General features: G+C 39.8%; 1 protein-coding gene across 1 annotated transcript in view; it reads left to right on the top strand.

Moving 5' to 3' along the window:
- KIF26B (kinesin family member 26B) overlaps positions 1-25,272 on the top strand; it is a 293,196-nt gene that overhangs the window by 216,756 nt on the left and 51,168 nt on the right. Inside the window, exons 6-10 of the mRNA XM_014951158.1 lie at positions 7,408-7,614; positions 9,165-9,258; positions 11,441-11,703; positions 14,548-14,731; positions 18,707-18,866. Coding sequence (XP_014806644.1) covers positions 7,408-7,614; positions 9,165-9,258; positions 11,441-11,703; positions 14,548-14,731; positions 18,707-18,866 — 908 coding nt within the window. The remainder of the gene's footprint in view (positions 1-7,407; positions 7,615-9,164; positions 9,259-11,440; positions 11,704-14,547; positions 14,732-18,706; positions 18,867-25,272) is intronic.

Raw genomic sequence — 25,272 nt, 5'->3', positions numbered from 1 at the left:
GGGTTTAATATTTTTCCTAGAACTTTTTTTTTTTTTTTTTTTTTTTTTTTTTTTTTTTTTTTTTTTTTGAAAAAAAAAAAAAAAAAAAAAAAAAAAAAGCTGGAATTTCATCCCCCCACACGAGCTGAGTTAGGCTGTTGTTGGCCCCATCATAGATGCAGGTAAAGTTCTGTGGATACATATGCAGCTATGTGGTGAGTGTCAAAAGCTGGGGAAAAATCCTTGTCCTGCTTGAGGCAACATGCAGACTGCCCCAGCTATGTGGGTCTGACATGCAGATTTCCCTCAAAGAGATCAGAAGGAAGCGAAAGGAAAACCAGGAACACATAGTCCGTTTGTTGTCTGTGGGTAAACTTAGTAAGAGATTGTTTCCGTGACAGGATCATCCTCATGTCTTTTTTATTATTTTTTTTTAAAGAACAGAAGAAAGTTACAGTGCTCTGCGTTAATCTTGTAAATGCTGAAGTAGCAATGTGACAGCTGAGTGACTAGGCTGAGGTGCATGCTGGTTTCAGCCAGTGTCGGCACTCAGCACTGTATTTTGACCATACCAAATTACAGTGACAAAACTCAAAGCTACTGCTGACTCAAACAAGACAAGAGCCATGGCTTGTGACCTGAGCATATTTCACACCAGATTTTACTAATACAGTTACATCATCCAATTGAAAAAGGGTACAATCCCAAGAATCATAGAATAATATGGGGCTGGGCAAGTTCTTCAAATAATGTGATTGGTGTTTGGGTACACTACACTTATACTACTTCCCAGTATTTATCCAAGTGCAAATTAGTTTAACTGCTGTACAGGAATGGGGTTGACGAGCTGGTAAAATTTTAGCAATTACACAAGAAAGAAGCAGAGGTATAGTTGTAAAAAAATGGTCACCTGAAAGCCCTAATGGTATTTTTTTTCACTTGTTTTCACCTATTCTTCCAAAGCAGCAGTAGCAGTAACAGCCATTTCCACAAAGAATATGAGTGATCAGGCCTGAGCATTTTCTCACTGGTGCTGAAGTGAAGCATGAAGCCTACATGAATTACCTTTGTGAAAATAGAGGGGAGAATGAGGCCTGTTTACACATGCTTCCTGACTAGCTTACACTGTCATAATTTACCTGTTTGGTTTGTTTGGATTTTTTTTTGGTTTTCTGTTTGTTTACTCAAATGTGACCAGGAGACTTCTATTAAAACAACATCCACTCATTCAATTCTGTAATTGTCTGATTCTGGCTCAGTCTGTTTAGATTTATATCCTAGTTTTCATTTTAGCATGATCAGTTAATTGTCTCATAATCTGTAAGAAAGATCCTTTTAAATGCTTAATAGATGGTTGCTATATTCTTTGAGCACTATAGAAAGGCTAGCTTTACATCCACCATACAAAAGCATGTATGTGCATGATGTTTGGAATGTCATAGATTTCTTGTGCTATAGTATTTTGTGGCTGGCCACAGCAAAAATGCATGCCTGCCACCATTATTTACAACTATAACAGTGAGAAATTACAAACCCCACTCTTCATTAACCTCCAATAAGGCTGTTCCTGCAGCCAGTGATTGCCATTACATTGATGGAGTGCTAATACAGCTCAATAGCCCCGGCTGGCCTGTCTCGCCGTGACTGCACGGCAGCTCCTGCCTCCCGCCACTACCCAGCACACGTCCACCAGAACCTGCTCAAATGATTGATGAGAAAAGCAGCTCATAAAGGCAAGCGCAGTGCCCAAAGCAACAGCTGTCTAGCCCTGTGCCTGCAGTAATTAGATAAATGAACCCCGAATGAAATCTTACAGGCAGGAGGAGAAGGAAGTGATAATATTCCCAATGTTGATCTCCGGTTGCTTGTGTTGCCTCATTCCAGCCTCTGTTTGTAGTTATTCGTGTTTGATACAGATTTGACACAGCTTACTTCTCCCACCTTCCATGCTCTTTTCACTGTCGGTCCTCCAGACAGACCCCTGCAGGCACAGGAGACATGGGAGTGTCAGGGGCTGGGGCTGGACTCTTGTTTTCTCTTTTTTCCTGTGGCACCAGTTCTACTTTGCAGCCTGCTGAACCTTTGTCCCTCTCCACAGAGTAAGAACATAACAAAAGGTCCATGGTAGGTCACGAGTTTAGCTGGGGAAAAATCCTGCAATTAGCAAATTCCCTCTTCAAGAAATAGTTGATGTGTATATAGGGATGCACTAGGTAAAAAAGGAGAAGGCAAAGGAACATGGTTCAGACAGCTGAAATTGTAATAGAGCTGATTAATGATCTGCGCTTAGTTTTATGGTACAGAAGCATAGTGATATTACAGCAATTCCCCTATATCTTCCCTTTGTGCTGCTGAGTGGTACCTGTGAAGGAACTCTTCAGTGCCAATAGTTATGATTTAGAGATAAATTAATGAAGAATGTATATATATAAATTTTTTATTTATATTCAGAAAATGTATATCCATTTTAAAAATTGTGTATATAATTTCAACACATACAAACTTATATACATAAAATAAATACATAGACAAAAATACAAAGATACCCTGTTGAGGAAACCTAAAGAGTGCAGCTCTGATTCTGCTTTCATTTGTGGCATTGCACATCAGGAGTAATATTGTGGAATTCAGTGACTGTAGAATGCAATCAGGAACAGAACAAATGTTTGTAGGCAGGAACGAAAATCCAAATAAGTATATGGGGGTCCTGTTGAATAGTTGTCAAATGAAATCCTGTGAACTCACAGGAGAAAACACATTAAAAAATGCTTCCAGCATAAGGGGCTGAAGTTATATCCTAGAAAAGGCACAGCAAAGATGCAGAGCAAGTGGCCTTTTCTTTTATTCCCTCTTTCCAGTCTTAAGCTCAAGTAATTCTTGCTGAGTTCAGCTAGATTTGTGTGAGTGTAAAATTAGATCAGAATTAGTCCCGGGTTGTTTGTTTTACCAACAGTGCATGTCTCAAGAGACTTTCATGTTTCCCTGTAGAAACAGTCAGAGGTGCGTCTAAGGCTGGGTGCTGCCAAGACCTGATCCCTGGGATTCAACTAAGAATTTCTGGCAGACTGAGTGGTCCCATTAATCGCAAGTGGTATCTCTTAAACCCTTCAATTACAAGAGATTAGTGGGAAACTGTAGCATTGGACTAAAGGAGTAATGACACATAGGAAGTGAAGCAGAAAACCTGCTTTCTTCTTTTTAAGGAGAAGTTCAATTTACAGTTTATTTAAATATAAATTGCAAGTATAAAGTATTAGAGTTCTTAAACTTCACTGTTCAGTTAATTTCAAATTAACCGTACTGTATTTCTGCCTTCCCCAGAGCGGCACTGTGATCTTCAGCCTGTCTGTTCCTGAAATTGAACTCTGAAGTCTTTTAAGCCCATTAAGTTCCTGTGCTATCCCCATAGCTGGCTGAGTTACATTCACCCGTCCTCACACTGCCTCCCCTGTGGCGTGGATTGCAGGGGGGAGCACAGACTTGAGCCCCCTCCCACTACCCCCAGCTATTAATTGCATGAAGGACTGTGAAACATCAGACCAGGAGGCAGCGGTCTCCCATCGTTTGTACTGCTCTAGCTTAGTTGATTTACTGTTGTCATAACCACTGTTGGGAAATGCTTTGCAAGAATCCTTGGATTTAGGTTACATGCATAATAATGTTTAATAATGGAGTGCCTACCTAATGGCAACTGCCGGTCCTTTGAGCCCAGTAATGACTGAACGTATCCGTATGCTTGCAGTGAAGTTTCAACTCAGCCCATTGTACAGACAGGGAGTGTAAAACAGATTGTATCACTCTAATTCACAATCGTACTGTATCTGAGGCACAGCCATTGGGAGGGGTCTAGCTCCCCAATCTCGGCCTCTCTCCTGAGAAGATACATCTAGCTCAGAGATTTTAGCCTGCTTAGCTTATTGGGCCACAGTGATGTATGCAGTTCTGAATCCCAGTGTGTGTTTCTCAGGGGTGAAGTTTGCCTGTCTCTTGCCTGCTTGTTTAGTTTTTGCTGCTGTCACAGCTCCCATGGCATACAGTGGACATGTATTTTGCACAGCCAGAATCTAATTGTCTTCTCAATTAATGTAATGTAAATCAGAAGTAATTTGAAAAAGTTACACTGGTGTGAAACTGGCCTGGAAGAATGCTCTAGGGTTTACAAATTACCAGGTGAGTTCAAATCATCTATTGCTACCACTTGTGTTCAGTGTCAGTCACACTTATGCACCCATCTTTATTTTTGCTAGCATGTGATTTTTGCTGAAGACTCAAACAGATTTGTGTGTGCTGCTGAATTTGGGCCAGGCACTGTGCTGCCCAAGAAAAGATTTTTATTATTCTTACAACAAAAGGAGTGACTTTAGACAGCCTACAAAGTAGCCACGTACATCTCAGATAGTCATTTAAGATGCCTGTGGTGGTACAGAGAAAGCAGGAAGTATTTTTGGAGTGCAAGTCGTCTTATCTGGAAGGCAGTTCTATAAAACAGACCATGTGAATTAAGTGCTAGAAGTGCCTGTTTCTGTTGTCTGCAAAAGCGTCAGGCAACTGGCTTGGATGGAGACAGTTCCTGCAGGCTGGTCTAAATGGGGGTGAGAGGAGTTACCCACGATAAGTCGTGCCAAGGTGCATAGAGATCTTCATGCCCGCTGCAAAAAAACTAGCAAAAACGTGGTCCAGCTATCAGGATATACCAACATATAATCAGTATGATGCTTCTCTGCCCTAAAACACATGAACATGATCTTTTCCAAATTAAATGTTTCTATGATTCTACATAGACATGGCACTTAGGGACATGTTTTAGTGTTGGACCTGGTAGCTTTAGGTTAACAGTTGGACTCGATCTTATGGGTCTTTTCCATCCTAAGTGATTCTATGATTCTATGAATCATTAAGTCTCAAAACAAAATCCCCAAAGCACAAGAAATACAAAGGTTCATGGCAATTGCAGTATTTTTATTGAGAAATGTCTATATTTGCCAGAGTTGAGGAGCCAAATGGTCAGAAAATGTATGCTGTTAGACAACTCCTGGGACTTCTGAGTTGAGCTCTCTTTTTATAGTGGTTCATTCAGTTTATCTGTTGCTAGTAAATTTTTAGGATTTCAGTTAAATTGGTCCTTTACTCCAGGGAAAGAGAAAGCTAATGCCTCAGCTTCTGTTACTATAGCTGTTGGAAGTTAGGAGGATTTGCAGTATTACTTCAGTAAGAAGTGACAGGTATTAATCTGATTTTGTGTGAACAGGACCCAAACCAGTGATACTATATTGTAGCAAAACTGGTGTAGCTGAAGTTAAAACTGTCCATACAGAAAGAACTCTTAGACTGTATATGAAGGGTTGTTAAATTTCATGCACTATCCATTCTCTAAAACCCAAAGAAACTTAGCCCCAGGGTATCCAGTTAACTCTTCGTTGCACACAAGGATCAAGGATCTGGAGAACATGGATTCATAGAAGCCACAAATACACGTAAATTTATAGGGAAATGGTTTTCTAAAGCAGACCAAGTATTTTATTTAAACTAGTTGAAGAATAGCATTTATATTGGTTTCAAGCAGATCAGTCTAATGCTCTTGATATTGGCATCTGTTTAAAAATGTGGGACACAGTACAAGAAGCCAAAGACATCCAAAGTTGAAAACAGGAAAACAGATTACAACTGGTATTGCTTTGTTGCTCCTCTAGGATTCACAGTGTTGAACTCCCTCCCTTCCCTGCTAACTTGACTAGTGCCTCCCTTCTGAGCTGCGAGGAGACCTGGGGCTGGAATAAACATTCTGACCTTGCCCTGTTCATGTGGACTGACCGGGGTATGTTGGCTGCCTCTGTCCCCAGTAGAAATCAGCTCTGCTTAGGGTTGGGCTTAGAAGAATGCATTTGGCAAAATACTGTAAGCGGCTTTTTTCAGTTAGAGGTTAGGTTTCATAAGCAGCTCAGATGAGCAGTTGAGAAGAGAATGCATTCACACCCAGGCAGTACTTTTTCTCTTTCCATCAACTGATTGTGTAAAACTGAAATCATGTGCACAGATTTGTGACCTTTTTACCATTTAGTGACAACTTGTTTTCCCAGATTAAAATGTGGTGTCAAATTACCACTTTGATTTACAGGTATTTAGAGAAAACATCACAAAAATACTGAATAATCCCAATTAATCTCTGATCTCATTCTGTTGTCTTCAAAGACTTGGATTTGCCCAGATTATACTTCTCAAATCAGCTGATTTATTTTCATATGGGATGAGCTTAGGCCAGCATGAAATGAGATCTCCATGCAAAGAGCACCCATCTCAGTAAGGCCAACAGGAACTGCAGTCTTGTCTAGCTTTTAGAGCCACAACCTCCTCCCAGGGTGTATCTGTCATTCCAACAGCAGATGTGCTCCCAACCTGTGCTAAGGTGACCCTTTGTGGTTATTTGCATGCCAGCCATGAGTGGGTTTGATATAAGTGACATACAGTACAGGAGCATTAAGATGAAAGTTTTGCCTGGTGGGTGTGAAAATCAGTCTGCGTGAGGACAAAGTGTGTGCAGGTGTGGCTAGAGGCAGGAGCTGGCAGAGAGATGTTTGCCCGCTAAAGTTCAGGAATTTGTGTGTCCACAGGTGGTGAATTCATGGGGAGAAGCAAAGCCAGACTCATTGTCATGAGTTTTTGAGTTTTACTTACATCTAAATTGCTTACTGACTGGGCTAAGCATGCAGTATAACCTCATTAAATCCATGAAGATGTAGTTTTGTCTTAGGAATAATGTCTTATTATGTAGCCATTTAACGAGTTGTGAGCTAACATGTTTTAACAAATCTTTAATCGCTTATTACATTCCACTCCCTTGACAATAATTTCAAAATATGACCATTAAAATGGGGCTCTTTTCACAACTCTTTGATGATCACACTTAGAACTGAGCAGTTCATCTTTTTGCATTTGGATTAGAATTGGAAAGGTGTAAATTACAGATCTGGCTTTTACGTGCTTTTATTGATCAGACTGCTTTGTAGGAACCGTAGCAATTCTGATAGCTTAGCAGTCTAGATTACCTTTCAGCTTTCTTAATTGGGCCACTGGGGCACAGTTAATTTTCAATTTATATTGAGAGAAAGACAAGGTGATATAATACCACATTATTGTACTTAAGTAACATGAACACCAAAACACTATAATGTACCTTGTAATACTAAATACACAAGTTTTTTGTTGCAGTAGATGGGGATGAGTTCTAGCTTTATTCACTGTGTATTTTAGGCCAAATTCTGCCTATAATAATTCCTGTGTCTTCATTTCCTGTGACTTCCACTGAGACACTAGCTACAGCAAGCAAGTATGATTTGGTTGAGTGTAACTGGAAAGTTCATTCAGCGTACCAGTCTAGAGCATCCAACAGACTAATCAAATGCGGTCATCTTTTTGTGTGTTTACTGACAGGTCAAAGTCATGGTGCGCATTTCTTCCACCCTTGCCAGAGACACGTCTGAGTCCAGCTCTTTCTTAAAAGTTGATCCCCGTAAGAAGCAAATCACGCTGTATGACCCATTGGCCTGTGGAGGTCAGAATGCTTTCCAGAAAAGGGGCAACCAGGTTCCACCCAAGATGTTTGCTTTTGATGCAGTTTTCCCCCAAGATGCATCACAGGTAGGAAATGTATGATCAGAATAGTTCTCTAAACAATAGCATGCACCAGAGCCAAATTTGTTTCTGCTGCAACAGTAGTACTTTCAGTGGAGTTACACCAGGGATGAATTTGGTCCACCAATGTCATCAATAATGAAATCAGTTTATTAAAATGTATCTTGATAATTGTGTGCTTTCTTTATTCTTTAATGTAAATAATTGCTCCTAAAATTATACATGCAATAAATGTGCTAAATAGTGCCTAGTAGGAAAATCCTCAATATCAACAAGTTATTGTATATGATAAAATCCTATTATTTTGTCTATACAACAGTCTAATCAGAACTGCAGTTCTCTAACACAGTCCTCTTCATGAAGAAGTCAAGGATTATTTATACAGTCTTCTATTGTACAGTTTACAATAGGAGGATGGGGAATTTAGTCCACAAATCTTTATTCATATGTATATATTCAGATTTCTTATTTTTATTAGACTTCTTTGGTTTGATGAACTATGTTACCCAAATGTCATGAGAAGTACAGTAGAAGCATAAAATAACGTTGCAAAGTATAATTAGAAAACGGTACTGTAAGGCTCCTTCTGTACTTACAAACTTAACAGAGCTAGGGCACAGGGCCAGCTAAAGCACTGTCATATGACTGTATCATTAGGTCAATCCCTGACTTAGTTCTGGTCCAGGCCGCTAGTACCTCCCACACTAATGCCTGGATGCAGTTCAAGGGCTGTGAACAGTCCCTTTCTTGGCCCATTTTATTTACTGTTACAGTGATAGTCTAGAAATACCCATAAACTAGGTAAATTTACATGATTTATTACCAAATGTGAAGTGCTTCACATAAAAGCCTAAACTGCAAATTGTGCTTTATTTTCACCCACTGTTTATAGGCAGCTGCTGCAGGAGCACTGTAGACCATTCAGCCTGCTTGAACCTTAAATCTAAGAATGCCCAGAGTAAATTTGTGTGTTGTACTTCTTCAAATACTGCTGCAGTCTTCAGGATGGAGCCTATCACTGCTAGGAGCTAAGAAGACTCATAACGTAGAGAAAAAATAAGAAATGTAACTTAGCTAATACCAAAGAGGCTGTTTGTTCCCCTTATGTTCCTTACCCTTTCTTGCTAGAGGAATTGAACTCAGCCCATAATTGGGCAGATAATACAGCCTGTAAAAATTCCTCATTATTTGATTTGGTTTTAATAAAAAATTTATATTTTTAAAGTCCCCTAAATTGGCAGTTCTAAAAAAACTGACCACATCCCTTTACATTATATGTATTTTGTTTAACCCTACAAAGAATATTGATGCTTCAGCAAATGAAACTTACTTGACTCATAGCAAAAGTCCTGCTTCATGTGCTTACACAAGTAGGTCCCGTGAATGAGATAAGCAGGATTAGATTTTTTGATACTTCAACATGCTACCTGGAGCACTGATGACATTATGACCATTCTCCAGTGAAAATACTCTATTGGTTTTCCTTATTGCTGTTAATGATTTTATTTCTTTTTTTTTCTTTCCCTTTTTTTTTTTTTTCTTAATACCTGTGGCAGGCTGAAGTATGTGCTGGGACTGTGGCTGAGGTGATCCAGTCTGTTGTCAATGGGGCAGATGGCTGTGTGTTCTGCTTTGGCCATGCCAAGCTTGGTTTGTATTGTTAAATTTCCCTACTCAAGCAGCAAAGTGAATATTTTTAACTCAAGATTGCTAGTACATTAGATTAGGGAAAAAAAAATTCATTTGTTTGTGCATAGTAATTGTGCTTGAAAGTGGTACACTGTGCATGACCTTGTACAACACCTTGACCTCTCACACTTCTATTTACTTTGCATATTATCTAAATGTTGGGCAGCTGCTCTTTGATACAGTTTTATCTTTGAGTTGTTGCTTCATTCTGTCACCTGAGTACAACAACAATTTTTAGCACTGTCTTCAATTAGTAAGGAATGATCCAACAGTGACCTACAGTTTTACATATGTGCCTGGTATTAGAGACTATTTGCCAAAATGCCACTTTTCTCAAGCTGTGTAAAGGCACTGAATATCCACTCATTACTTGGTGTGCGTGATGGCACTGTTAACTGCTGTCACTGGGCCCTCAAATAGTTTGATTTGTATTCTATTCCCTGATTAGACAATTCACTCACTATTTGCTTCCTATTCTAGTCTGGTGGAAGGTGTCCCTGCCCATGGCAGAAGGGTTGGAACTAGATGATCTTTAAGGTCTTCACCGACTCTAACTGTTCTATGATTCTGTGATTCTGTCTCCAACAATTCCTATTCTAATGGCTAACTGAATGTTACCAATGGATCAAAACTGGCTTTTTGCAAATGCATCATCAGCACTTCAAGTATTCATGGAAAGACAATGAAAAGGAGAATCACCATCATTAAGAAATTATTCTTTTAAAACAACTGTATTTCAAGATTAATCATGTATTTTGTTCATGCTTATTTAAAAGTATTTTGAAAATACTGTGTCTGTAATGAAGAGGGTTGTATTGTATGTGTGCAATAATCTCCATTCTTCACTGTCTCAAAGAAATACAGATGTACACACACAACTTAAAAGGATAATTCAGTTTTTCAAGTGATAAAGAAGAGCAAGGGTATCAGGCCCTGATTATCCTAAATTATAGGCGACTAAAACTGAAGAATGCTGCAATGCCACCAGCTCTGGTATAATGAATGGAGCAGGGCCACTGGCCCAGCTAACCAAGGCCTCTCTGAGCCAGGCAGGAGTAACACTAGGATCAGCACGTGGATATTTAATCCCTTGTGACCTGCCAAACACTACATGGAAAAGAAAGCCACCAGATAATGGTGTCTCACAAGTGCTACATATCCTTCAGAGAGGCAGCCTAGCCAGGGCTTTGCTGGAGCATGAGTTGAGTCTTGGAAGTTGCTTTGTTAACTGCACCACCACCACCATTCCACCAACTGTGGATGCACCCAGACTTTGCCATAGACATGTGCATACCAGTATTTTCTTAGCTGATCCTTTTACACATAGATTCAATATAATAAATGAAACAAGTTAAAGAAGCCACAAGTACTTGTCTGAAAGGATGTATACTTTCATCATTTGGCTTATAGATTTAGGAACTTTAGAAAATTTGGCTAAGAGCATTATATTTAGTGACACGTAAAGCAGTACAAGATACTCCGTGTGTTCTTCATAAGCAAACTTTTACAGCAGAGAAAAGCCAGAGCTATAATTGCAGAGTCAAATATTAGCAAACCAGGGGAAGGTTTTGACCTAAATAAAATATATTTCTCTTTGTGGGCCCACTTATGCACCAAATGACCACATGTACCTGGTTTTGGGGTTTTTTTTATATGAAGTTAGATCTTTATGATCCTAGGACCAGGTTCATGTCAATCCCAACCCCAGTCTATGAAGCATAATATAGTGCTTTGAAGTAAAATGGTATTCAAAGACTACCACACTGACAGTATTTAAAGCATGGATTTTCAGAGACCATGGCACTTCTGCTCTGCTCAGTTCTCCCCACTATTCAGCCACATCAGAGGCTGCAGTCTTGAGTGGTGGGGACCTGCAGCACCCTCCCTGGGCAATGGGGGTTGTCAGGGGAATGTGTGAGGTAATTATGTTTGGAAGCAGCTCAAGATTTCATCTTTTGGTTTTAAATGTTCTCCATTTTCCATGTACTATTTGTCTGCCTTCCTATCTCTCTCCCTTTCTGATTGTTCTTATTGTAAAAAGTTGTTTTCATGAGGCTGTGCAGGATAACCTCTCTTGGAAGAAGGCTGTGAAGGTCCTGGGAGTGATGTTGTTATCTTTTCTCCATCTCCCCATTCCTAACAGGGAAATCGTACACCATGATTGGGAAAGATGATTCCATGCAGAACCTTGGCATAATCCCTTGTGCCATCTCCTGGCTCTTCAAGTTGATTAATGAACGCAAAGAGAAGACAGGAGCCCGCTTCTCTGTCCGAATTTCTGCAGTGGAGGTGTGGGGGAAAGAAGAAAACCTGAGAGACCTGTTGTCAGAAGTGGCTACAGGCAGCCTGCAAGATGGCCAGTCCCCGGGTGTCTACCTTTGTGAAGACCCCATTTGTGGCATGCAGGTGAATCCAAGGTTCATTTTTCACTGAAACAAGCAATGTGACTTCTTTTTTTTTTTTTTTTCCTGAGCTATTGAGGTAGTTCAAATTCAAGAACACTCAGAGCATAAAGTTTATAGACTTGAAAGTGTTTACTTTAAAGCATGCAAGAACTTTATGACCTGCAGCTGCAGGGCCATCTGCTCTCATGGCCTAAATATTTGTACCTCTGGTATAACTGATGTTAAGCAGGGGTTTGTGTTTGCAATAAAATGTGAAAACATTCAGTGCAAACAAAAATTCACCTCATTCTTAAAAAAAAATAATAAAAAGAAAGTGTGATCTCTCTTCTGTAAAACAACAAGCTAAAATATTTACAGTACTGCACAAATAGCTGGAGGCCATTAATATGGCTGTTTATCTCTTTATAAACTACATTATTTATAGCACTTGCATTAGCAATGTTGTAGGAAGCATTAATCGCCACTTATTAATTGCTGCCAAGAAATAAATTCCTGAGCTGGGCAAGCCAAGAATAACTCGAACTCTTCTCAGGTTTGGAGGTTTAGCAGGAATGAGGGACTGGCTCATGTATTTCCTGGGTAACTGCTAGAAAGTCTCAGCAGTTGTTTTTTCCAAACCCTCTTGGTTTGAGGGGGAAAAGGGCCTATTCTTTCATCCTGCTGTCTATGAGGGAGTATATCTAATTTTTTTATAAGTAGATGAAGAGGTAGTAAACCAGCATGATGGAGCTAGAATATATTCTTTTAACCTTAAAGGCAAAGGTTGCTTCTGTCCAGGACCTGCAGGGCACTCGCTATCAAAGGACAGGGAATGGAGGGAGGAGGGTACAAGTCTACAGTGTCATGTACCCTATTTCCAGCTCCAAGCATCTAGAAATCATGATTCGCATCCACAAAAGTCATGAATCATGTGATTTTAAACAGCAAGTAATAAATTTTGTGTTTAATCTCTTTGTAGTTTAAGACTTTTGGACATACTTAGATCATATTTTCCATTCTTTTCCATTCTACTCAAACACTGCAAAGTTGCGTCTTGGTTATTTATAACAATTAGGGTTTGCATTCTCACTTGACTCCTGGCTTTAATGCTTTATGAAATATTTTCAGTAGCATGAGGCCTCACCCTCTGATATCCAGTAATGGGTGCAGTTCATTTGGGTGATAGATGGGCCAGTTAAAATCTGAATTAGCATACGTATGCATGTTATAAATGTTACGTAACTGTGGAACAACTAGCTGCTCCTTATAGTTTTATTCTTTACTACGGTATTTAAGCACAATAGCAACAATAATAAATATTCCATTATTGTTGCTTATTTTCATATATAGAGAGACAGAACAACTGTTTACAAAATGAATTATTTTAGATCACTGGAGAAAAGGTAGCTCCATGAGACGTTTATGTACCTCTGCAGTGTAAAGTACTGAATGAAATTGTGAGGAAAAAAAGCCTTTTTGCTTGTGTTTACAAGACATAGTGACATTCTGGAGTCATGTGTCCTACACCTGAATTCCCAAAACCCTCAGATGAAGGGAGGATATTATATTATAACCCTACAGTTTCACAAAATCAGCAGTGTGTATAACAAATGAATAATCACCATATGTCATACTGTCTGTCATTGGGCCTTTCCAAGTATGCACATTTTCTTGTTGCTTACATTAGTGAGATCAGCCCCCAGATTTGCCTGCCTTCTGCTTGCCTTGTTAACTCCTTCCTGCCCTGCTCCCTCTTTCTGGAGAGAGCTTAGGCTTCAGCTGTGTCGCACCATCCAATGCAGAGCCTCAGCTTTATCTCTCCTCAGGCTGATTAATGGTCATGCAGAGAAGACAAGAGCACTGTCTTCTTTAAGAGAACTTAACTTTTAGCTGTATTACGTAGCAGGGGAACAAACCCTGATAACGGGAGTTCCTCACTGTTTTTACATGAGACAAAACAAGTCTGTCCTATGGGCTGTGGGGCAGCTCTGTGTACTGCCAAACTAATGCCATCAGATTACACTGTCACATGTCCCTTCCACAGAGAAAATAATCTTAGGTGACATGAAACACGCATGCGTTCCTAACATTATGGGAGGGTTAATAATATCTGCCCTCCTGTCTGTCACTTTGGAGAGATAAGAGCAGGCTGGTGCCTGGGACTGAGGTCCAGCAAATGTGAATGTATGTGTATTACCTGCCTTGTTCTATTTAATGGATTGCCCTGACTCATGAGCAGGTGCATAAGCTTGTGGTATAAAGGGGCAAGAAAAAGGTTTCTCTTCTGAGGTGCTCCCCACATGCTATGGGTCTGAACACAAGCTTCACTCTTGTTATTTCCCAGATTCATCTGTGGACTGCTCCCTTCTAAAACTTTCTGAAGGGTAGCACATAGTCCCACCCTTTCCAGTGGCCACCGTTAGTTTGGGATTGATGTGTCTTCCACAATTATTTTTTTTCACTTCTAACCATTGGAAGGACACAGTTATTGCCAGAGCCAGCAATGCAGGTAAAAAAAGGCAGTAAAACCAATTAAAATAGCAAATACTTAATACGCTTAAATAGCTTAAAATTCTGGGAGAGTGAAGGAACAAATTTATGCATCTGACCAGCCCGCAGGACAGTTTTCAGTTGCTGAGGTTTATTTGTAACAGCTGCCACCAGAGGTACCCTAAGTAAGAACCCTCAAGAGCCTGGATTCAATCATGGGGCCGGTGTCAGGAGTGTCTCATTCCACAGGGCACCTCCTTTGCAGTCCTGTCAGAAGCCAATGTATCCGAAACGTGCGTTGACTGAGGGAAGTTGTCTAGAACTGTTGACTTGTGTGGGAGTTTCTCTTTCATTTCTCCCTTGTGTTAACCTGCAGCTTCAGAACCAGAGCGAGCTCCGCGCCCCGACGGCGGAGAAGGCCGCCTTCTTCCTCGATGCTGCCATCGCCTCACGCCGCAGCAGCCAGCGGGACTGTGACGAGGAGGATCACCGCAACTCCCACATGCTCTTCACTCTGCACATCTACCAGTACCGCATGGAGAAAAGCGGCAAGGGTGGAAGTAAGCTGTCTCCTCACTCCCTTCGGTTGCCTCCATGCATGCCCAGAGACTGGCTTTAAACAGGTCTCCATTCAGAATGGGGTGGGGCCGTTCATACCAGCAGACTGTCCACCTGCCTGGTAAAGACCTACCAAAGGCCATTAAAGGCCACTGGGGATTATTCCCATTAATTGTCAATTTGGTTGCCATTTTGGAGATACTAACAGTTAGTCCTCAGCACTGTGTGGGCCTCTGTATCTGAAAAATAAAGTGCTTTTCAGATTGACTTTTAGCATTATATTTACTGATAGCGTGGAGGTCTTGGATTAAAATGTGGCGATGAGAATTCCCTGCCACCCTTAGACTAGCTGTTCCCCTTCTGCACCTAAATATGGCAGTGTGTGTGGAAGCTGATTTTGGCAATGCTTAAACTGTAGCTTTTCTTGGAGATACCTGGTATTTTAGTCGCTGGTCCAGGTACATGTGCACAAAGCACTTTTGTGGTTCTTTGTAAAGGCTCTGGGCTTTTCGGGTTGGCTCGCTCCCTCTCTCATAGGTGCTTTCACTGGCTTATGTCTTCACTTCCATCTCCCGCTTATAAATGAGTAAAAGATGCTTCCATGTCTACTTCCACCTTTCTATAATTTTCAAAGGTTTCATTTGACTCATACCATTTATATTTTTTAATTATATTTATCTTCTGTTTCAAGTCTCCCAAATTGCTTATAACTGGAGGTAGACAAAAGGGTTTTTTAGTAAGTTCCAGTGTTAAAAGATTTGTATGATATAAGAAGCACCCCCACCAAAAAAGAAAACTTTCACATTAAAATTCTTTTCTTTTTTTAAATAATAATTTTTGACATAGAAAAAAATATTTGTTTGAAAGACACCAGAGACCTCTGCATCTTTAAGTCTGTGGGCTTAAGCAATTCAGCAGAAACAGCATATGCTTCAGCTCCTGGCTCTGTATAGGTTATTTGTAATAAGGAATAGATTGCAAGCTATGATGTGAGAAGTGAGTAGTGGGTGAACAACACTGCAGTATTAATGTCTAATGTTTGAATGCAGAAAATTTACACTGACTGTACTTATAAGGAGAGAAAACCAGGAATTTGCTCTAAATGGGAATACAGTTTGCATGTGTTTAAGTAATAACCCTTGTGGAATTGGAGCAGAAATCTCAATTAACTAAGGGTTTATTAATTAACCACCCTGCAGTGGAAAGGAAGACTGTGAATGCTCAGGCAGACTGGTTCATAGGAATAAAGATGGCTGATTTTGAGGGAATCATTATTACAATTATTTAATGCTCCATCCTTTTTACTGCACACAAGTACATGTACATTCAGTCCTTTTCTACTATTTTCAAATGCCATTAATGAAAGTAAAAAAATTATTTTCCTGTGGGTCTACTGACTCATTTTCAAAAAAGAAGACATGATCCTGTTGGATTCTAATATGGCATGCTTTGCCCACTGCTTTTCGTTACATCTTTGTCTCACGGCCATACCACCTCCTGTCTTCATGTTCCCATATCTGAGTGGCCTCATGAGCCAGGCAGGGTCAGATCTTGCTGATAATTGAATGAGGGGGGAATTCCAGCTACTCAGAAAGGGCGCCTAGTGATTATCACTGTCTCCTGCTGTAATGAAGGACTCCTCAGAAAAAAAAAAAAAAAACACCTTGAAGATAGTAGAGATGTATAGATTCCAGTAACAGGATTAAAAAAACGGATAGGAAAAAGAAAAAAAAAAAAAAAAGAAAAAGAAACCCAGGTTCTAAAGGATAAGAGATTAAAGGGCTGACTAACATATGATTTTGATAAAAAATGACTGTTAGAATAATGCATGGGTACTGTACTTAGTTCCTTGCTACATTCATTACCAGGAATGTCATGAAACAGGCTTAGCACCATTGAAATAAATGGCATTTTGGCAGAACTGGCACAGTCATTTTTCAGCTGTCAGCTCTCCAAAGTCTCTCTGACCATAGACAAGTGTTAGGATATTCCACTTCTTTTCTCCAGAGTTGCCAAGCACATTAGCGGAGAACTTGCCTAACATATAACTTCATTTTCAGATGAAGCAAGTGGATCTGCCATCCTAAAATTATCTTACTTGGGCCTGTAAATTAAATAAGAAAGAAAGATAGGATAACTTCTCTTATTCTGAATTTCCTCAGCCTGTGTAATATGAGTATGTGTGGAAACAACATGACTGAGATTTTGAAGGGTAGTTATTTCTTTAATTTTTTTTTTTCCCCCTGATGTCCGGTAATCTTAGCAACAGAAATATTTATTATGTATAATTCGGTAAAGTCACCTGCAGTCATTTTCAATAGAAACTAAACACATTTCTTTGGTTTTCTAAGGAAATCATTGGGGGATACTCAAAAAAGGTAATTTCAGCCTTTTGAGTGTAGCAGTCTTAGAGGACTTGGGGACTATTAAGTCTAAGAGTTTTAATGACTTGTAGAGGGGAGGCAAAAGTCCTCCATGAACAGTTCAGAGGAGGTGAAGGTGCAGCTATCTAGATGGTTCCCCAGGGAAGCCTGACTTTCTGCGTTGAGTGCAGGAGTCCATAGTGCGTGTGAATACTTCCCCAGGGCTTAGTACTGGGTCCAGTCCTCTTCAATATATTCATCGATGACCTGGATGAGGGGATGGAGTGTATCCTCAGCAAGTTTGCTGACAATACAGAACGGGGAGGGGTTGTTGACACAATGGAGGGCTGTGCTGCCATACAGTGAGACCTGGACAGGTTGGAGAGTTGGGCAGAGAGGAACCTGTTGAACTTCAATAAAGGCAAGTGTAGGGTGCTGCACCTGGGGAGAAATAACCCCATGCACCAGTACAGGTTGGGGGCTGACCTGCTGGAGAGCACCTCTGAGGAGAAAGACCTAGGAGTCTTGGTGGATAATAGGATGACCATGAGCCAGCAATGTGCCCTTGTGGCCAAGAAGGCCAACAAGAAGTTGAGGTGCTGTGTCAAAATGACTGTGAATTTATTTCCCTAGAGATAAACTCAGATGTGAAAATATTTCCACTCCTGTTTAAGTTATCTTTGTGTTGTTAAATAGTGTCCTTAACTTCTGAATAAACATCCTAGAAATAAAACTGCCTTTTCCTACAGATTGCTTCTAACTAGTTCTTTAGAATAGGGAGGAGTGCTCAAAGATCAGATGCCATAAAAAAACCACTCAGCTAGGAAATTTTCTTGAGATAGTAGAGAATTAGAAGCACTTCTAAGTCTACATAGTCCCTATCCTGTGTTCATAAGGAACCATAGGCTTTTAAAGAGAGCAAATATCGTTAATCTTGGTGTTTTGACAGTAGCATCTTTTAACTTTAAATGTAGTGTGTTGATATAGAGTAAGCAAGAAAAAAATGTAGAGAGCCACTGCTACTTTTACAGAAACAATTTTCAGAACAGAGCAGCTTGTCCACAATCTGTTACCCATGGCATGCAAACCTTTTCTTAGCCCAAATGATAATGTAAAGTATATAGACTTAAAGCAAAGTTGAACATCCCACAGACACCACAGGTTCTTTTGAAGATCCAATATTCAAGATGGGAAAGACAAGAGAAGTTACCACAGGATCACTGCTCAACAAGCAGGAATTCCCAGCCTGTGGTTTTCCAGACAGAGGAACAATAATGACAGAGACAGAAACAGAGCTAACTCACGTATAGACTAATCGAGATATGTTAAAACAAAAGAAAAGCAGAGTGGTGACTCCCACAGAGTTAAACCTGCAGGAGCAGGTGAGTACTGAAAGCCTCGGCAATTTTTAAGCCAGTCCAGAGTGGACAGCAGTGCACAGCAATAAAGGCTGACGGTGAGTTAACAGGACCCCTACAGCTTGTTGCTGCTAACATGAATTATGAAAGGTTTCTGGATTGTTTCCTCTTCGCAAGTCGTGCTGAGTCTTTTGCTTTCCTGGGAAGCTGCTTTTGGAGGCACGTTCTAACTGTTTGCTTTCTTTGTTTATGGCAGTGTCTGGAGGTCGGAGCCGCTTGCACCTTATCGACCTGGGTAGCTGTGTGAAAGTGCTCAGCAAAAACCGGGAGGGAAGCTCTGGCCTCTGTCTCTCATTGTCCGCACTGGGGAACGTCATCCTTGCCCTTGTCAATGGAAGCAAGCACATCCCATACAAGTAAGTGGTATTCTGTCATGTTCTCTAACGAGAGGATGCTTGCGAGCAGTGGACTTGTCTGGGCCTGAGGCAGACCTCGGCTAAGCAGGGAGAGAGTCTGCTGGGGTCAGTGCAGCCCTCTTGAGATACAGCAAAACCTGCCTAGGGTCCATTGACACCTGATCTACCCTTATATCTGGTAGCTAAACTGTATCTGACATGCGGGTTTCAAAGAAAGAGGCTCAGGTAGGTGTCTTAAAGATCTTAGAAGCAGATCTTTAAGTTCATCACAGTATGATTTTGGTTTTTGGGACTGTTCAAAGATGTTTTCAGTATTTCAAAGCATCTGAGATCTAGTTTCATATTTTCTCCACAGAGGCAAATGTTGCTGCCATAATGCAGCACTACAAAGAAAATGTTTTTGCTGTCCATTGTGTGGAGTTTAGTTTCTTGAAAATGTATGTCACGAGCAAAAAATCACAGAATGGTTAGAGTTGGAAGGGACCTTAAAGATCATCTAGTTTCAAGCCCCCTGCCAGCATGAGCATGCATAAGCATGCATGTTTGTCATGAGATTCTTTCTGTGATCCAAGGTTCCTTTGCACATATTTTTATGTGGTTTGAATCTCAGTGTCAGCCTTTCACTTGCAAAAAAGAACTAGGCTCTATTTGTCACCCTAGACAAGTGGCCTTTGCTACTGCAGGTAGCTTCTAGGAAATTAGAGTAATTGCTCACCTACTGGGTATGTTTTGCACTCATTTCTCTTCATCGTTGTTTCACCCCATTTGTCATGTGTGCAGGTCTGAGAGCAAGTTTGGATTCATTACCCAAGTCAGGCAGTCTTACAGACTGCCTGTTGAAAAGTGTCTGATTTTGTGGATGGTATTGCTTTCCTCTAGCCTAAAGATAGGGAGTAGCAACTAGCAACACAGGAATGGCTTACAGTAGCATCTTGTAATCAAATTGTTAATGAATGTCACCATTCATGAAGGACATGTATGTGATACTCTGGAGTTAGGAACAAGAGGATGACGTGAAAAATGAACCAAGTCACTCACAGAGCGTATTTCAGTCCATACATTTTACCATTTTTGTCATTTTAAAGGCTACAAACATGATTATTTTTTCACATTCATTCAAGATTACAAGGTATTGACAAATTTTACTTCAGTTTTGTTTTCATTTTGGAAAATAAAGATTAATTGGGTTTGGTTATAATTTTATTTTTCTTCTAACATTTATTTTCCAAAATTATTTGGCAGTCTGAGCTTTAAACATGCTCTCTGGAAATATTCCTGTTCCTGTAGCTCAGTCAGACTGGAATTCAGTTAAGGGCCATTTGTACATATAAACATCCATGAAGTGTTTTGTGGATCATGCACCTAATCATAGTGCGAAAATAGCTTGAACTCTGCATTTCACAAAGGTAGCTCAAACTGCGCTTATCAAAAACCTGTCTTCCTTCCTCTTGGATTTTATGGATTGAAGGGAAGGCCAACTGTAGGAATAGAAAAAACGATGTTAATAATGTTAATGATGCTCCCTAGGCTAGAACTAAACATACAAGGAGTTGTTACTAAATACAACAGCTGTCTTTCCTGGCAATGCCTGACTAGGAGAAAAGCGTTACCAGACATGTTTTCTACTCGCTGCACTACCAGTCCCTTTCTGCTGTGATTCCCAGCTGTTGCACTGCTGAACTTACACAGCCCGAGATGCCAGCACACTCACTCATCAATGTTTCCGTACTGCTGAAAGAAGATAAAAGATCTCTTCAGCCAGCATCTCCTCTTGAATTCACTTCTGTAAGAGTAGATAGTATAGATTATAAATATAGAGATGTGGTTTGTCATCGGTAAATCAGAGGCAATGTCTCTGTTTCTATGGGGGACTTTGAAAATGCAATTTGAAAAACTTACTGGCATATTTTGGAGCAAATTTTGTCCACTTCTTCATGAGAAGAGTGCAGAAAGCATTTTTTTCCCAAATGTGATCTACTCATGAACAATGGAAATGAGTCTTGGTGGCTGGGTGAGCACAAAGACTATTTGCTCAGTGATCCAGCCGTAGAGGTGTGTGCTGCTCCTTGGAGGAGAAGAGGAAGGAGGGGGAGTGTGTGTGCTGCATTGTAGAAGAGGCTGGCTGAGCATCCCCTAGGCTGATGTGATATGTGTTCAGTAATACCTCTTGTTTAAAGCAACACCTAGCCTATCTAGCTGACATTATTTCCCTTTCCTTAGGGGTGTTCTCTGTCATTATTAGGGATAAAATTAAAATTTTGTTAACTGCCTTTTTTGAGTGTAACCAAAGGAAAACAATAGAATTTTTTTCTTATCTGACAGCACTGCACATTGTGTGTATGGTCTCAGCACATTTCATAGAGCAACACACGAAATGGAGCATCTTTTCTTTATCTGAGCTATTAAACAACTATTAAGTATTTTATGGCAGCCTGTCAGTAGCACTGGATGGCTTCCTGGAAGCCCGGAAATTCACAATTTCATAGACCTCAGGTTTTCTCTTACTGCAGAAATTTAGTTCTCTAAACTTAGAGAGGCTGCAGGCTTTTAAAGTCCCTTCAGTTCTGTATCCAGCTTTATCTCCACAGGTAGTAGTTGTAGGAAAAAGCTTGTTCAGATTCATAGCTGGTATAAGCAGATGCTACTGCATTGCCTTCAGTGAGCTCTGTGTTTATGCCAGGGATGAATTTGCCTCTCTGCCTGTAGTCTCTATGAAAAAAACATGCTGGTGTTCAGCACATTTTGCATTTTTATTTCTTATCTGTAAATCCAAGCCTTGGAAGCCATTAAGTTTGAATCTTTCTCCCTCAGGAACACCGCACCTGCTCCGCCCACAAATTTTGGGAATACTGACACAGATTGACACTGGCCTTTGCAGGAACTTGTCTAATAAAGTTGTAAGAATGTAATGTAGAAATTTTCAGACTTCAAAGAATACAGGTTGATATGGTTTGGGATCTTGTCCTGCATTCAAGTTAAATTCAATGTGTGTTTGAAGAATGGGTAACAATCCCTATAATGGGCAACTGCCTGCAGCTAATGAATGACCAGACTGTGATTTCTGGGAGTTCATATCTTTCACATATGTACTTTTAATCTCTCTCTAATATTTCAGTGGGTTATCTCTTTGTCACTATTAAAGTCCAGGTATGTTTTGAACCTTACTAATCGCATCACTCTTGGTATGAACCAGTCTTGGTATGAACCAGTGAGTTCTTCCAGCTCAGTATGTTGTATAAGAATAGAATTTTTAATTTGAATTAAATACATTGCCATTTAATGTCACCTGTTTCTTTTGTTCTGGAGTTATGAGCAAGTCCCTCAAAAGACTGGGCAAGAATTATTTTCTCTGCATGAATGTCAAATATATTCATAAAAATTGAAAAGGGGCACTTGCAAGCCCAAGGGAGTCAACTCCAGCCCTGACCAAGTTTGACAGGGCTCAGATCTGCTACAGGAGGAGAGTTTTGCTAAGATGCAGTAATTGTTAGTGCCATTTTATTTTTTTAAGAGCATTTCAGCTTTACATTAGTGCTGCATTATCTGCCTCTGATTTCCAAGATGAATGTGTTTTAAACCCTCAGATGAATACCCATTTGCACAAACTCCAGATACTGGTTTATATAGCTCACTATTCAAAAATTACTCCAGTTGCTAGGCAACAGGGATAGTGATAATTCATGGTAACGCTGTTTTGGAAATAATCATTTTTATACATTTTAATGACTATGAGAATGTAAGAAAACTGTTTAGAAAAGTGCAAGGCTGTATGAATTTCTCTTTCAGAAATTGTTGCTTGTTTTATTTAATAGGCTTCTCTCTTAATGTGCTATTGCAATGTGCTGGTGTTTCTGGAAGCATCCTGTATTTTGAACTACACACTTATGCTTATCCAAGAGGGGAGTCTTGTCCATAAAATAGATGGGCGTGAGTCAAAAGCATGAATTTTATTCTTGGCAATTGTGCTTTTCTGTCATAAGGTTGCAGTTCCTCCCACATCTTACATGCTGGTATTGTTTTTTAATCCTATCTGTAGAAAATAAAATTATATTAAGTGACTGGTGCAAGGTTGCACAAGAGGCTTAGTGGCAGAGCCATCATGTTTTAAGATCTAATCTGGTGCTTAAACCATAAGGTAATCCATTCTTTCTTTCTGTATGACCTTTGGAAAATAATTTATTTCTGTATTTATTTATTTATTCCCATTTATAAAACTGAGCAAGGAAAAATTAAAGTAGGATTTGTAAAGGGCATTCAGACTTGGCAAAAAGCACTACTTACATTTTAACTGTTGCTAGGACTGTGTTACCATATTTTTTTCACTTTTTTTAGAGTTAAGGACTCACATAGATGATCCTAATGGGATGCAAAATCTGGGGTTTTTTGGTCAAGGGTAGACTATTATTGCTTATAAGTGAGGAGGAGAAAAGGGAAAGTGTTGGATTATAGTATTGTGGTATAAAAAATGAGCCTAAAGAATATGCTTTATATCAGATATTTTCTTTAAGTTGATAGTTGATTATTGGAGTAAAAATGAAAATGAGACTTGGATGGATCCAGTAATTCAGATTCTTTTTTTGGTTAAATTGATGTATCTATCTGCAATTGTTTCATCTGTGTAAAAAAACTGTGTGTGAAGAGAACTGGGATCCCAGGTATCTTTTGTTTACATGTCTTGCCTTTGCAATTATAGCGTTGAGTTAGGTTATTCTACTCAGAAGAAATGTCAGCAAAAATTTTCAGGAAGAGATAAGAAAAGCTAAAAACCAATTTACAATACAATTCTTGTACAATAAGTAGTATTAGTGCTGGAGATTTATCCTTCTTTATGAGCTCATACTAAGTCTTAGTTTTGTGTGATTCACACAAGCATGTCTGCTGAATTCAATGCCAAAATTGAACTATATGCCCAATGAGCAATCTGTTTAATGGTTACTTCGTCAGTGCCTAAACCTAAAGTAATTATTTTTTTAATTGAGAGATTTCAATCACTTTTGCTTTCCACTGCTGCATCTACTAGTCTTGTGTTCCTTGCTTTTGCTTCTCCTCAAGAAGAACATGTTACAAAGACCACAGAAAGCCCCAGAAAAAGTCTGGTGCTGCCTTTGGAATCTCCAGTCTTTCTGTATAAAATTTATTATTGAACATACTAGAAATGGATGAAGAACTTCTTTTGCTATTTCACTTGTGGAAATGTAAGAGCAGAAGAAGGGGAAATAAAGAAAGAAAATGAGGACATGAGTGACAGCTGAAACAGAATCACAGGACTGGGACATGCCCCAAAATGAATGGTAGAACTCTGAGAGACACTCACATAATGTGTAAAGGACACAACAATCCACAGAGAAGAACTGGGAAGCAAAAGAGAAAAAGAAATTCCTCAAAAAGAGGAATAAGCTAAAGAAATACCCCTGAATGATCCAATTGTAGGAGAGTGGTCAATAGAGATTTTGTTGAATGTGAAATAGTTCCTAATTAGCTATCAAAAATGTGAGCTGCTCAGGAACAAAAGAATTGTTCCATAATGTTGGCAGACAGGTCATATGGGCCAGAGCGTTGGCTAACAGACACTAAAGCTACTGGAGCAATGCCATATTATACCAGCTGAGGACCTGGCCTTAGGTGCATATTCTTGACACTAGCCAGAGTGTTTTGGCAATGTGGAAGAGTGATGTGGTTGCCAGCAAGGGTACTGAAACACTGTCAGTGCGGATATAATGAGGACTTGGAGCATCTGGCAATTACTTTCACCTTTGGGGGTTTTCTTTAGCTGACAGTTTTACTAGGTTGAATTTCTGTCAATTTTCTTGTTTATTTCAGGGAACTACATAAAATAGATGGAATCAGGGACACACAGTCTGTGAATGTAGGAAAAAAACTTCTTGCATTTTATTAGAGTAATTTAATCAGCTCAGGAGCAGGAGGATAACGGATTTTGCATGCTCCAGCAATCGCTGTTGTAGCGTTCATCAACAATGCACTTTATTGTAGGACAGTTTGTTCAGCTGATAGTGCAGATTTGAGCTTTATCTGCGTGTCTTACAGCACTGTGTTTCATCATCAAGTTAATGAGAGAGAGTAGACAAAATCCTTAAGGAAAGCTTCAGTGGAGCTGCCATGCCCCAAATTTGGGTTTTCAACTCAGTCCTGCCGGAATGGCAACCTGGTAATTATTGGAGCAGAAGTGTCTGCGTGGATGTGTAGTAGATGAAGTGAGTGTGTTGCATTCACTGAGCATTACCCCCTGTTACACCAGTTTTACAACAGGTCTCGCTTGACATGCCTCCATTCTGCACAATTGTTCGAGTGGGAAGAATCATGCCTCATGAGCTGGCTCTTTTAATGCTCTTTGAACTGCTCAATGAATTACCGCTTTACAGATACAGTAACAAGCAAATAATGATGG

The sequence above is a fragment of the Calidris pugnax genome, unplaced genomic scaffold, assembly GCF_001431845.1.
Source record: "Calidris pugnax isolate Ruff unplaced genomic scaffold, ASM143184v1 scaffold24, whole genome shotgun sequence".
NCBI lineage: Eukaryota > Metazoa > Chordata > Aves > Charadriiformes > Scolopacidae > Calidris > Calidris pugnax.
This window is presented reverse-complemented; position numbering and strand designations above follow the sequence as displayed.